The sequence below is a fragment of the Entelurus aequoreus genome, linkage group LG03, assembly GCF_033978785.1.
Source record: "Entelurus aequoreus isolate RoL-2023_Sb linkage group LG03, RoL_Eaeq_v1.1, whole genome shotgun sequence".
NCBI classification, from domain to species: domain Eukaryota; kingdom Metazoa; phylum Chordata; class Actinopteri; order Syngnathiformes; family Syngnathidae; genus Entelurus; species Entelurus aequoreus.
The window spans coordinates 50,763,699-50,778,168 of NC_084733.1; the positions used below are offsets into that span (position 1 = coordinate 50,763,699).

Here is a 14,470-nt window from a genome sequence, read left to right on the forward strand (position 1 = left end):
ATAATCAAATGTAAACAATCAAATGCAGATTATTTTTCTTATGCCTTCTGATCTCTCTCTCTCTCTCTCTCTCTCTCTCTCTCTCTCTCTCTCTCTCTCTCTCTCTCTCTCTATGTCCACTACTTGATGTCCATACCCCCCCCCCCTCCCTCCACACCCCTGATTGTAAATAATGTAAATAATTCAATGTGATTATCTTGTGTGATGACTGTATTATGATGATAGTATATATGATAGTATATATCTGTATCATGAATCAATTTAAGTGGACCCCGACTTAAACAAGTTGAAAAACTTATTCGGGTGTTACCATTTAGTGGTCAATTGTACGGAATATGTACTTCACTGTGCAACCTACTAATAAAAGTCTCAATCAATCAATCAACAAAACATAATCTTAAGGAAAAATTGTACTTAAAACATTTGCACGTACAACACTTAAAAACTTTTAATATTTCAGTATGTGTAGTTATATTATGGAATGGATTAAGCAAAAAGGTCAACCAAAGAACTAATATGATCCAGTTAAACCTAGAAGATCGACCTCATCACAGTAAAATCGATACATTAGTGTCGATACCATCAATTCCTTAGCTGTACCATGCAACCACCTGCGAACCGTATTAATGATTATGTTTTTGACGACATTTATGTTGAAAGCTGTTAACGTGTGCTTCGTCAAAAGTGCTAAAGACCAACGCATGTGACCGCTTGTTAACAGTACACCAAATCTCGCGAGAAGATAATTTTTACTGCATACTCTGCTCCCTCGGCTCTTGTTGATCATTGGTGATACTTTGACGGAAAGACGGAAGTCTCTAAATTCCCAGCACATCCGTCAGATGACTGTCGTGACATGGACGTCGGTTTAATCGTGGCCTGAGTGGGACTTTAATCGTCCCAAGTCGTCCCACTTGTGGCGTTCGTGGTAAGGTGCATTCTGTATACTCGAACACATCCTCTTGTTTTTTTCCAGTTATGCGATAGCTTGTGTGAGCTAACCAGCTGCCATGATGCTGAAATCGTGTCAGCTTAGGGCGACGGAGTGTGATCAAAAAAATGGGAGTACATTTACCACGTCTAATACTTTTGATTCGCTTTTCTAATGTAAGATGTAAATGTCGTAAAGACTTGTTATTGTACTGTTTGTCGCTAGGAGGCTGTTGCATTTGTTCCTCCCTGTCTTCCGGAGGGGCGGGGCTTCATCTTTTCAGCCACGCACACTGATGTTTGTCTTGTCTTTATAGCCATGGAGAGGTTGGAAGCCACAGCAGAGCTGCAGTCCCGGCTGTCTTCGCTTTCCTTCTCGTCTTTTCCAGGAACAACATCCAAACATTGCGGGAGCAACCTTATGGACAGGTGAGGTGCTGCTTCGCGCTTCCTTTTGCTTTTGATCTTGTTGCAATTAATCTAATGTGTTATGTTTGTTGATTTTAGCCTCCAAAACACAGACCTCTCCAAGAACTTAAGCCAGCCCCCAAAACAAGCCGATATGGATGCATATAAGCAGCATGAAGAGGTAGTTTGATGTGCAGTCATTGAAGTGCATGTTAATGCAATATATTTGTGCTATAAATGGCTTGTTTGTGTATTTGAGGCCAATGACGAGGCCCCTGCTGAGCCCGCCTTAGGGGACCAGGGTGAGAAGAACAGCGCAAGGAGCTTTCCCCCGTCCACTGAGATTAAAGGTGAGGATGTTCTCATAATTGATGCTTTTTTTCTGCACGGCTCGGATTCAAAGAGTGGTTTACGCTATGTATGATAGGTCTATGTTCTCATTACACTGTTATTATTCCCCGCAGCTGAGATGCCACCTTTGAAACCCCCGTCAACATGGACATCTGCTGCCCTCAAAGATCTTAAGGCCAAACTGCGAACGGAGAAGGACAGCATGGTGACTGTGTATCGAGGAGATATCATGACAGTGCACGTGCCCACTGTCCCTGAAGCCAAGAAGGTGTGCTGGGAGTTTGCCACGGACGGCTACGACATCGGCTTTGGCATCTATTTTGATTGGACTCCTGTCACGAGTCGTACTATAACCGTGCACATCAGTGAATCAAGCGATGATGAGGATGAAGAGGAGGAGCCGGAAGGTCAGCTGGTGGTTGGATGTTTAAGAAAAAAAGAAATTGTGGCAGTACACCTGTGTATAAAAAAAACAATGTGTTGACTTTGTGGTTTTTGTTATTTCAATTGTAGGCCCCGTCACCAATGGCGATGTGGAGAAGGGCTCCAAAGCACAAAGCAACTCAAACCTGGTGGAGATTGTACCTGTGTTCCGTCAGGATAGCCACTTGTCCGTCTACGGTGGCAGCCACGAATTTCCAGGCGAGGGCACTTACCTCTTTAAATTCGACAACTCCTACTCTTTATGGCGAAATAAAACACTTTACTACAGAGTTTATTACAGTGCCTAAAATGCCAAATCTTTATTAATGTATGATTTAGAGAAGGACATGAATTACTGTTCAAAATGCTAAATTATTTTTCAGTTATAATACAGAGCTTACATATAGGCTTATCTATTTTTATCACTCAGCTTGGGTTGCCGCACGTTCAATTTGACAAAGGCTTTCATTAGCGTCTGTGCCGTTCAAATACAAAACTGTGACACATCGATATTGTAGCAGTGGTCAGGAAAGACCGACACAGCATCTATCTACCTACCAGCTGCTCTTCAAGTGCTCGAATCACGTTATTTACTCTTCTTTTAATCACACCTCTTTTGAAGATATGTTATAATGCGTTAGCAGGGGACAAATTAAGAATGTACTATAGCAAGCGATGACAGATAGTCCAGTGTGTTGTTTATGACACAACTAAAGCCACTCCTTATCATGTAAAGCTCTTATTATGTAATATTGATTCAATATTTACATATGCCTGGTCGCCTGTCTTTAATTTGCTGTTTCAGAGGTTGACTAAATGTAGTTTGTGCACAGGTCTATGTGATAAAGGTCTCTGTGTTTGTATGGTTTGTGTGTCAGTCGTGCTTTTGTTGAGTAGGTCAACATTTTATAAGCTTCCTATTGTTTGCCGTACTGTATCTTAAGTTATGCTGTTATATGGAATTTGTATTCCACAATAAATATAATATTGTCTATGTAGCAGTGTGATTAATCTTTAGGTGAAGTCTGAAAATGTTAAAACAAAAATGTCGAGCTAATCTGATGCAACATCACGTCTTGTGCTTCTCAATACTCCATAATTAGAAAGTCCCCTGTGGATACATTAAATGGTGGCATTAAGGGAGTGATGTAACATGTGAAACAACAATCTTATATTCAGATATCCCCACAGGTCCTGCAAGGCTTGGTTGCAGTGTCAACCATATTGAATCTAAAATACATTGTCCTTAAATTTAGGAATACGTTTTACAAAGGACAGCATCTTTATATATGAAGCTATGAATAAATGATGCAAAACTCAACAAAATAACATGATGTATATTTTTTTATCTGCAAAATCATTGTTATAGTACATTTTAGTTAACCACATTATTCAATTTTAAATAAATTGCAAATTTTAAAAAGATAATAAAAATACATATTCATTTAGAGTGCTGAAAAAAACAGTTGACGTCAGAATCACAATTATTATTCCGATTCTAAATCAATTTCTCATTTTCAAATGTCGATTTTTAAGAATAACTTAAAAAAAAAAAAAAGATCCATCTCTACGCTTCTACTTGCTGCATGTATATATCAGGAAAGAGGAGCTTTTGTAACCTGTAGCGTGTTTTGATAGGTTTTGTTAGCATTTGTATACTAATAGTATACTGCAACAATCATGTTGAATAGAGAATCGAATCTGAATTGAATCGTCACCCCAAAAATTGGAATTCAATCGTGAGTTGTTTTAGTCACATCTTTAATATTAAGATTACATCTCTCTAAAATTCATAATAATATATATATATATATATATATATATATATATATATATATATATATATATATATATATATATATATATATATATATATATATATATACAGTATATGTATATTTGCTCTGTAATGAGGTGGTGACTTGTCCAGGGTGTACCCCGCCTTCTGCCCGAATGCAGCTGAGATAGGCTCCAGCGACCCCGAAAGGGACAAGCGGTAGAAAATGGATGGATGTGTATATATATTATCCATTATATATTTTCCAGTATATATGTTCCATCCATCCATCTTCTTCCGCTTACCCGAAGTGGTCCGTGGAGACAGCAGCCTAAGCGGAAAAGCCCACACTTCCCTCTCTCAGGCCAGCCAGGAGACATAGTCTTCCCACCGTGTCCTGGGTCTTCCCCGTGGTCTCCTACGGTACTATGGATGATGTTCGAATCCGGTTCTCCCAGTTGTTTGATAAGAAAAGAAACGATTCCATGGACTCGAATCCCTTTTTGAGAACCGGTTCCCGTTATCGAGGCCACTATAGTAAAGAAAAATAGTTGGTTCTTTATTCGAATCCCTGAGAACGAATCCCGTCCCACAGGAAATGCCCTGTGGGACATCACAGCAAATGACGTATCTCAGTCATTAGACGGCAGATACAGAAAGCAGCAAAAATAATGGACCGGAAAAAAACGCCTCAAGGCATGGCTTAATTTTGCAAAAAAATACGACGAGGAAACGGCAATATGCAATTATTGCCAAGCTTCGCTCTCATGTAAGGGGGGATGTACAACAAGCATGTTGAAACATGTTCAGTATGTTGAAGAGGTTCATTTAGCCTACTAATGTGTATTTATAAATGGTTGATTTATATAGGCTAGTAAGGTAAAGTTTTGTACCTGACAAGTTTCGGCTATCTTGCTTCAGCCTTCCTCAGAGGTGTCACGTGATGTTAGTGTGACGTCATCTGTGACGTGTTATATGGACACCTCTGAGGAAGGCTGCAGAAGCAAGATAGCCGAAACTTGTCGGGTACAAAACTTTACCTTACTAGCCTATATAAATCAACCATTTATAAATAGAAACATGTTCAGGCCGTACATAACCTGAACGTTCGAGAACCGTGGCGTGTCTTCGTCACGTGGAGAAGCAGCGACAGAGATGACGAAGCACGCCCCTCTTCCTCTGCTTCAACCTGCAGCCCCAGTTCCAGGGATAGTGGCGGTGAGTAACTAACGTTAACTGTTGCCGGTTAATTTCCATATTTGCTCACTTGTAACCATTAGGCTAAAATAAGGTTACCTCTTATGTCAACCAGGACTGCAGTAATGTTAGCTAGACTAACGTTACCTAAGCATAGTCAGTGGCTAACGGTAACGTTAAAGTTAGCCTTTTTGTATGTGTCTGATAACGTTAAAGGCCTACTGAAACCCACTACTACCGACCACGCAGTCTGATAGTTTATATATCAATGATGAAATCTTAACATTGCAACACATGCCAATACGGCAGGGTTAACTTATAAAGTGCAATTTTAAATTTCCCGCCACACTTCCGTTTGAAAACGTCTCGGTATGATGACGTATGCGCGTGACGGAATCAGTTGAACGCGACATCTTGGAATAGGTCCGTCCCAATACAAACAGCTCTGTTTTAATCGCTAATTTCCACAGTATTCAGGACATCTGTGTCGGTAAATCTTTTGGCAATTTGTTCAATTAATGGAGACTGCAAAAAAGAGAGTGGTTGGGAAGCGGTGTGTTGCTGCTGGATGTAGCAACACAAACTTAAACACAACCAGTGTTTCATTGTTTTTATTCCCAAAAGATGGCGGCCAAGCTTTACTATGGAACAAAGAAGTCAAGCGAACACGGTTGGATTGGACGACACATACAAAGTACAGTGTATTATGCAGCGAACATTTCGAAAGATAATGTTTCAAAGAGGGTCCCTTGCGAATGGCAGAAATGGGAACCACCACTCGTCGACTCGTGCTGAAGAAAGGTGCGAAGCCAACTATTTTCAATAGACCACGGTTTAAGGCTTAAGTGCAAGTTCGACAAGTTCGGAGCACCCCACACCCTCCACAAGTGGACAGACTGCACATGAGGTCTGCATTTGCCAAAAGGGAAAGGAAGAGGGTAAGAATCTTGATTTCCAGTTTCCATAGTCAGACTACACTGTTCCAATATCCATTTCTCTGTTCTCAATTGTTGATGACTGATGATAACAACCAAACCAAACCAAAAAAGATATAAAAATAACTAAAAACTTGTTTAAAAATAAACAAGTGATTCAATTATAAATAAAGATTTCTACACATAGAAGTAATCATCAACTTAAAGTGCACCCTTTGGGGATTGTAATAGAGATCCCTTTGGGGATTGTAATAGAGATCCATTGTTGAAGTATTATTCAATAAATATATTTATAAAGGATTTTTGAATTGTTGCTATTTTTAGAATATTTAATAAAAATCTCACGTACCCCTTGGCATACCTTCAAGTACCCCCAGGGGTACGCATACCCCCATTTGAGAACCACTGGACTACTCCATGAACAATGAAATAAATTAACAATAAAATAGTCTACATATAATTATTGCTTCAAGTTCTAGTCAAGTTCTTCTGCACTATAAAGTATCATACATTTACTGACATTACTGTCAATAGTGTCAATAGATTACAATAGACAATAATATAAAGTATTGTACTTTTGTACATTTACAGACAATAGATCAGATCAGGGCCAGTACGACTACGGCATCAGTGGCGGATGCGGTGGATGAACCAATGGCAATGGCACTAGATTTGCCTGATGAGGAGGGCGATCAAGATCAGGTTCGATTTGTTTTCCTAATCAATGTTCAGATGGATTACAGTTCAAGCCCAATACAGAAGTATTCATAATTTATGTAAATGAGGTATCCATATTACATGTAGCTGTTTCTCCATTTCCAGGGAAATACAAGAGAACAAGGATGCCAGACGGACTGGGTACCGATTGGGACAGCACCAACGGCAATGACCAGTAGCAAGAGCACCCAAACAGGGAAAATACATCATAGATCAAAGGGTATGTCTATTTCGATGATGAACATGATTCTGCACATCACAGTACACATTGCACAGCTGCCTGTGCAGAGTAGAGTAGACAGACCGATAAATTAGGTGATTCAAAGACAATAATTAGTATTTGATTCTAGTTTAATTTTAACAGATTATATAAAACTTTTGTTTGATTTTATTGCTAGGACACCAGGTGACCCCAGAGATCCTCGAGAGGGTTAGAGCTCGGCCGGCCAGGGTTAGTGAAGTCCCATCGTCAAGTGTAGCAGCTCCATCTGACAGCCCCGAGATGCAGACTAACATAGCAACTCCAGGTGCGTCTGGAATGCAAGCCAAGCTACGACCACCTCCTGCATTGTTTGATGTAGGACCCACTGCGCCTTTTGTTAGTGGTTCTTCCGATGACAGCTATGTGCCGAGTGAGTCATCGACATCGGATCCGTGTCAATCTGACGGGTCGCCAGATCACCCAAGTACTCACCAGATGCGTGAAGAGGGCTGCCACAAGGAACCGAAGTACATCATCTTTGAGTCGTGCCTCAATAGTCTCGTCAAGTGGTGTCACTGTCCAGCCTGTGGCAGCCAGGACATAAGCCCTTCTTGGGATTCGAACGGTACACAGCTGAACATGACTATTCAATGTGCATCATGTGACCAGAGGAGTAGTTGGAGCAGCCAGCCAAACATTGGCCCTTATGCCGCGGGCAACATCCTGCTATCTGCTGGCATCCTCTTCGCTGGCGCATCTTCTGGCAAGGTGTTGCAAGTGCTGAACAGCATCGCAGTGGTCACGTATGTGAAGAGAACATTTTTCAATCACCAGGAGCTCATCCTGCAGCCAGCCATCAAAAAGGTGTGGGAGGAACAGCAATGGACACACCTCACCATGCTGCAGGTGGAAGGCCGACCCCTCGTCCTTGGTGGTGATGGGCGAGCAGACAGTTCGGTACCTACACCACAATGGAGCTTGAGGCCAATGTGGTTCTCGACCTTCAGGTTAAACAGGTACGACCAAATAATCTCACTAAAACACTAGTAACATAATAAGCAGAGAAGGGATTTTCCAGAATTATCCTAGTAAATTTGTCAAATAACATTAACCATTTCAATGTATACTAAGCCCCTTTTTCATTTTTTTCTTTGCTCATTCCTTTTCTGTTATATATATTTCAGAGCAACGAATGTCTTGGCAGCTACCATATGGAGATGGAAGGACTGAAGAGGATGGTGGAGCTGCTGATCAGCTGGGACCTGGATGTCGGGGTGCTGGTGACAGACAGACACAGACAGATCGCTAAATGGATTTGCGAAAACATGCCCAATACACGGCACTGCTATGACATCTGGCATGTTGCAAAATGTTAGTTGGATTATTTGTATGCATGACAAGTTGTGAAGTAGTGTGTACATATTAGTGATCAGATGAATGTGATATTGTATTTAATCCACAAATTTCAGCTTTTTTCTGTTTGTAGCCATCGGAAAGAAACTGAAGGCCATCGTCAAGCATAAGGACTGTGAAGACCTGAAGCCCTGGGTGCAAAGTATAATCAACCACCTCTACTGGGCAGCAGTGTCTACACCGCCTGGAGAAGGGGGAACCTCTGGTTGCTAAGTGGAAGTCTGTGGAGCAACACATTCAGAACATCCACAAGGACCATGGCGACCTCTTCCCAATTTGTACTCATGGACAACTGCACGGTAGAAGGCTGCAAACGAAATGACTCAAACCAAGTGAGTAGGCAAATAAGTTGCCCGAAAGCAGTGAGGGACTAGCAGTATTTTCCTGCACATCTTTTGAAAGTCAAAAAATTCAGATAAACTTGTAAGTAAATAACCAATTTAAGTTGACTGGAACATGTTTGTAGAAACATTGTTCTATTTTAAATTTATGTTTAGGTTCACGCTCAGCAGTGAAATTGGAGGAGTTGGTCAACAACAAGTCCCTGCTGAAAGATATCGCCATGCTGTTGGGTGAACACCAGACTTCCAAGGTGGAGGCGTTCCATAGCCTTATCATACAGGTGAGAATAAGGCTGATCGCCTGTAGGTGGTGTCGGTGGTTACCACCTGCCACTAGGACTTTGGTGGCCAGGGAGCAAAATACTAGAGCATACTAAATGTAGCCTTGATACAGTCAGTGTAAGCAAGAGAATGTTAGAGGTCCAACATAGTGGCTAGGCATCTTGGTGAGAAAGATTGCAAACAATTCTGGCGTGGTGTTAAAATTAAAAACAAAACAGCTTCATTACTGCAGGAGATCAAGCTTTAATAGCTGACTATAAACAGTTTAATACACAAACATTTGTATTCAAATTTACAAACAATTTATACATTTACACACACATTGTATGGACGCATGACTGAATAAAGTGTCTTTTATCTTATACAGTTCGCACCGAAAATGTATGACTTCTCATACATCGGAATGCTGTGCAGGTATGTTTCCACACTAATCTAAGTGTCACTAGTGTGTGCCATACTTTAGTACTAATTATTACATTATTCTGTTACCACACCTACGAACCTGCTTGCTGGGCTGCACTGGAATGAAAACTCGAGCCGCCCTATAGCCACTACACAAGCGGGTGCTGAGCGCTATGCAGTATGCTACCCGAAGTATAAAGCAGGGGCCCATGTGGTCAAGAAAATCGTGACAGAGCCAACATACCGTAAGTGTAGAGGACACAAAACATGTAAACACTTGACACTTTGTATCATGATAATAATACTGTCAGGTTTCACTCTCCATGAGTATATTATGTTGTGAGCAGGAACATGTACAATTGTATTTTGCAGGCTACGTAGATGACTTGATCAGGGAGGTTGTTGCTGGCTGCAGACAGACCCCTGACGAGAGAACACCAGTCAGCGTCACTGTGGATGTGCCTCCCTTCCTCCTGCGATGAACTGGAGAAGCCAGACAAGGAGGAAGCCATCGCCAAGCACAGGAGTCGCTTCGGTAAGTGTTAAATGCCCTCCCGGTAACAGTTAGAGATGCTACCTCAGTAGAAGCATTTAAGTCCCATCTTAAAACTCATTTGTATACTCTAGCCTTTAAATAGACCCCCTTTTTAGACCAGTTGATCTGCCGTTTCTTTTCTTTTCTCCTCTGCCCCCCCCCGCGCCCCTTCCCCCTTGTGGAGGGTTTATTCCGGTGACCATGGATGAAGTGCTGGCTGTCCAGAGTTGGGACCCGGGCTGGACCGCTCGCCTGTGCATCTGTTGGGGACATCTCTGCGCTGCTGACCCGTCTCCGCTCGGGATGGCCTCCTGCTGTCCCCACTATGGACTGGACTCTCACTATTATGTTAGATCCACTCGACATCCATTGCTTTCGGTCTCCCCTAGAGGGGGGGTTACCCACATATGCGGTCCTCTCCAAGGTTTCTCATAGTCATTCACATCGACGTCCCACTGGGGTGAGTTTTCCTTGCCCTTATGTGGGCTCTGTACCGAGGATGTCGTTGTGGCTTGTGCAGCCCTTTGAGACATTTGTGATTTAGGGCTATATAAATAAACATTGATTGATTGATTGATTGATTTTGTTGATTAACTACAGTGGCCATGTAGATTCTGTTGCAGTCACTGCGCGTCTTGGAACCCCGTGTAGTCCATCGATGGAAATGTTGTCCTAATCTTATGTACTACACAAGCTGGTAGTACCACCCTTATCTCCTTTCCCAGATATCCCCAGCAGAAGCGGACAAACTGTCGATATGCTGTGTGTCGTCTCCGCCTGCAAGTACAAAATAGTTGGTAGCAAATGATGGCACCTGTTATTATCCGTACATGGATACACAGTGACTCACTGTTCTCTGAGATGCAAAAGACGTTGTCATGCATTCTATTCATTTGTCATTTACTGTTGCAGTAAATTGTAAATATTGTTGACATCTACGGTCCATGTATGTAATACTTCTATGATATATATTGTCATGTACATTGTAGCACAGTACATTTCACAGAATAAGAATAAGATAAGAAAGTGCTCATTCTGACTTATCTTCCAAAGGTTGATAGAATAAAGAATTATTTAAACTTATTAGTGCCTCACTCATTTTGCTGTTGCTGCAGCACGCCATATTGCGGTTTGTAGGCGTAATACGCTGTCTGCAGCACCCATTCATCCAGACACACAGATGGAAAGCCTGGGTGGTCTATGATGCAGGTCTCCACCCCTTCCTGCTCCATCGTTCTGGCCACTGCCTCAAGCTCATGACAGCAGGCACACTCAGCCACTGTCTCCATGTTCACACAGTTGTGACATGTACACCTGGAAATAGAAATATTCATAATATTTGTAAACCAATTCATATTATTGACACCTGCAATCTGCAAACATGTGCAATAATTAATATTAGCATTGTCTTGTTGTGGATCTTATTAATCTACATGCATATTTTTAGTATTGCCGGTATATGGAGCTGTGGCCCATAGAAATAATGGGTAATTAATTAGGTTTGACATTGTGTCAATGATAGATACTTAGTCTATAGATAGGCCTGGGCCTGGGGTGTAAGTTGTAACACTAACAGTAACAGTGCAAGACTAGGCCACAAACTAAAACTAGTCTATAAATAAATAACATATTACCATTCTGTATTCTGAAGGCGATCTATGTCGTGTGCTACTCCAGCATCTATATCAGCAGCGTCCTCCTGACTTTCACCGTCAGCGTCGGGTTCAAAGCGGTATGGCTCTATCCCTCTCACAGCTTCTTCCCTATCTGAATCGCTTCCAATCCCCACTAGTCCTTCACTTACACTTTCCTCATCCACAAATCTTTCATCCTCGCTCAAATTAATGGGGAAATCGTCGCTTTCTCGGTCCGAATCGCTCTCACTTCTGGCTGCCATCACTGTAAACAATAGGGAACTTTGCGGAAACGTTCAACTGACTACGTCACGCTACTTCCGGTGGTGGCAAGCCTTTTTTTTTATCAGATACCAAAAGTTGCGATCTTTATCGTCGTCGTTCTCTACTAAATCCTTTCAGCAAAAATATGGCAATATCGCGAAATGATCAAGTATGACACATAGAATAGATCTGCTATCCCCGTTTAAATAAAAACAATTCATTTCAGTAGGCCTTTAACGGTATCTTGTAGCCTACACCACTCCAGAGTTTGCAGGTCTGTCTAATAAACTAGTGCTTTCTTTCTTTAGTTTATTTCGTACATGAACACACTTACAGCATAACACATCACAGTTTCGTTTCATATTTCACTTTACTTCATGTCCGAAAAGGAGTAGGAAGAAGTAAAGCTTATTTAATCCTACCCCTTTCCAACATCAGAGCGTTTACAAATATATACACTATTTACTGACCTTTTTATAATAAAATAACATCTGTGAATTAGTATATACAACAGTTTTGTAATATGTAATTAATTAATTCAGTCATTATTAATATACTGAGATGAAGAATATCTTATTTTCAATAAGGTTGAAAGTATTTGTCATAATTCTTCTTTGTACTTTGTAAGCACTATTAATTTGAACAACCTCTTGAAGTGGATCATATCAGTACAATGTTTATCTTCATTACTTAATCTATTTCATCATTTAATCCCACATACTAATGCTAAAGACTTAATAACAGACACCCTAGTCTTCACATTCAGCTAATTTCCCCCCTAATTCTATGCAGTGTCTGTCCCTCATTTTCCCTCCAGGACAAGGACGTGCAGTCATTCTTGGAGGAGGCCACACTGATGGACCCCAGAAGGTTTAGATACAGACTGGAGAAGGATGTCGTCAAACCTATCTGTGTCCAAGCTAGTTCCACGCCAAGTGAACATGGTTTTTCCACCGTTGGCGACACAATTAGCGAAGAGCGGGTCAGACTTGATCCTGAAAAAGCAGACATTTTAATTTTTTGGAAGAAGAATTGTTGATTTATGACTGTGGCGTTCTTAGTGTCATAGTGTGTGTAGTTAGTATGTTCCAATAGCAGCAGAAGTGCACTTTTTGGAGAGCTGTATTATTTTCAGTTTTGTGCCCAAGGGACTGATTTTATTTAACACTATATTATTATTTATACACCTATAGTGATCACAGAGACAGGTTGTTTTTGTGTTACTGTATATATTTGTTTTTCTGAAAAATCCCACTTAATATACTTTGGGTAACAACAGTCAATATTTATTTATTTTATTTTATTTTTTTAGGGGGGTAACAACAGTCAATATTTATTTATTTATTTTATTTTATTTTTTCTTATAAAATAAAAGTGAGCTTTTGTTAAACCAAATATTGTGTGTTTTTTTCCATGTACAACAACCTATCTGGATTCGATAAGAGAATCGGTAAAGAATCGGTTCGATAAGAGGATTCGATAATGGGCTCGAACTCGATAATTTCTTATCAAACACCATCCCGCTCGGACTTGCCCAAAACACCTCCCTAGTGAGACATTCGGGGGTCATTCTGACCAGATGCCCAAACCACCTCATCTGGCTCCTCTCAATGTGGAGGAGCAGCGGCCTTACCTTGAGCTCATCACAAATGGCAGAGCTTCTCATTCTGTCTCTAAGGGAGAGCCCCGCCACCAGGAAACTTATTTCGGCCGCTTGTACCCGTGATTTTGTCCTTTCGGTCATAACCCAAAGCTCATGACCATAGGAGAGGATAGGGATGCATATCGACCGGTAAATTGAGAGCTTTGCATTCCGAGTCAGCGCTTTCTTCACCACGACTGATCAATAAAGGGTCCGCATCACTACAGACGCCGCACCGATCCGCCTGTCGATCTCACGATCTACTCTTCCCTCACTGGTGAACAAGACCCCAAGGTAGTTGAACTCCTCCACTTGGGGCAAGATCTTATCCTCGACCCCGAAATGGCACTCCAGCCTTTTCCAGGCAAGAACCATGGACTCGGATTTGGAAGTATGATTATAGATACATGAATACAATATATATACTGGATAATACGAATTTTAGAATTTATAAACATACACATTTTTAGTATAGTGATTATTTATCAGGTAGATCGGATTATAATTTATTGTTTATAACATCGGATTATTTCCACCCATCCATCCATTTGCTACCGCTTGTCCCTTTCGGGGTGGCGGCGGGTGCTGGAGCCTATCTCAGCTGCATTCGGGTGGAAGGCGGGGTACACTCTGGACAAGTCGCCATCTCATCACAGGGCCATCACACAGACAACATTCACACACTAGGGCCAATTTAGTGTTATTAAATCAGAGGTGTAAACAATAAAATATGTACGATTTCAAAAAATATATTTATACATCAAAATAGAGTCAAAGTATTAGTCAAAATACAAGAAATAAATACACGGTAACACGGATTAATTTTTGAGGTCTTAAGTTTGTTTTTTTTAAAAGCAGAATGTCAAAATAAAATGTAAAATGCAAAATAATAACATTTATACTTCAACAACGTAAATCGTGACATTTTTTGTGTTTTTTTAATTGAACTGAAACATGTCAGCTGTGAGCTAACATATAACAAATTAAAGGTAGCAATTAAGTATCAGGTGCGATCTT

General features: G+C 41.0%; 2 protein-coding genes across 2 annotated transcripts; both read left to right on the forward strand.

The window, feature by feature from the left end:
• Nucleotides 1–757: 757 nt before the first annotated feature.
• Nucleotides 758–3,106, forward strand: tmed8 (transmembrane p24 trafficking protein 8). The gene is made up of 6 exons (XM_062040564.1): nt 758–928; nt 1,248–1,359; nt 1,438–1,519; nt 1,598–1,688; nt 1,803–2,096; nt 2,203–3,106. Exons 2-6 carry the CDS (start codon nt 1,250–1,252, stop codon nt 2,418–2,420), a joined length of 795 nt encoding a protein of 264 aa, XP_061896548.1. The 5' UTR covers nt 758–928; nt 1,248–1,249; the 3' UTR covers nt 2,421–3,106.
• Nucleotides 3,107–5,147: 2,041 nt separating this feature from the next.
• Nucleotides 5,148–10,968, forward strand: LOC133645703 (uncharacterized). Its single transcript, XM_062040565.1, has 9 exons — nt 5,148–6,024; nt 6,613–6,723; nt 6,844–6,958; nt 7,137–7,956; nt 8,125–8,311; nt 8,410–8,685; nt 8,851–8,975; nt 9,344–9,623; nt 9,751–10,968. The coding sequence occupies exons 1-5, from the start codon at nt 5,989–5,991 to the stop codon at nt 8,168–8,170; spliced, it is 1,128 nt and encodes a 375-aa protein (XP_061896549.1). The 5' UTR covers nt 5,148–5,988; the 3' UTR covers nt 8,171–8,311; nt 8,410–8,685; nt 8,851–8,975; nt 9,344–9,623; nt 9,751–10,968.
• Nucleotides 10,969–14,470: the final 3,502 nt, after the last annotated feature.

Excerpts from the sequence above, each read along its gene's own strand:
- tmed8 (XM_062040564.1), top strand. The coding sequence starts at position 1,250 with ATGGAGAGGTTGGAAGCCACAGCAGAGCTGCAGTCCCGGCTGTCTTCG. Across the intron at positions 1,360-1,437 it reads GGGAGCAACCTTATGGACAG|CCTCCAAAACACAGACCTCT; the intron begins GTGAGGTGCTGC and ends TGTTGATTTTAG. Across the intron at positions 1,689-1,802 it reads CCCGTCCACTGAGATTAAAG|CTGAGATGCCACCTTTGAAA; the intron begins GTGAGGATGTTC and ends TATTCCCCGCAG.
- LOC133645703 (XM_062040565.1), top strand. The coding sequence starts at position 5,989 with ATGAGGTCTGCATTTGCCAAAAGGGAAAGGAAGAGG. Across the intron at positions 6,025-6,612 it reads CCAAAAGGGAAAGGAAGAGG|ACAATAGATCAGATCAGGGC; the intron begins GTAAGAATCTTG and ends GTACATTTACAG. Across the intron at positions 6,959-7,136 it reads AATACATCATAGATCAAAGG|GACACCAGGTGACCCCAGAG; the intron begins GTATGTCTATTT and ends TTTTATTGCTAG.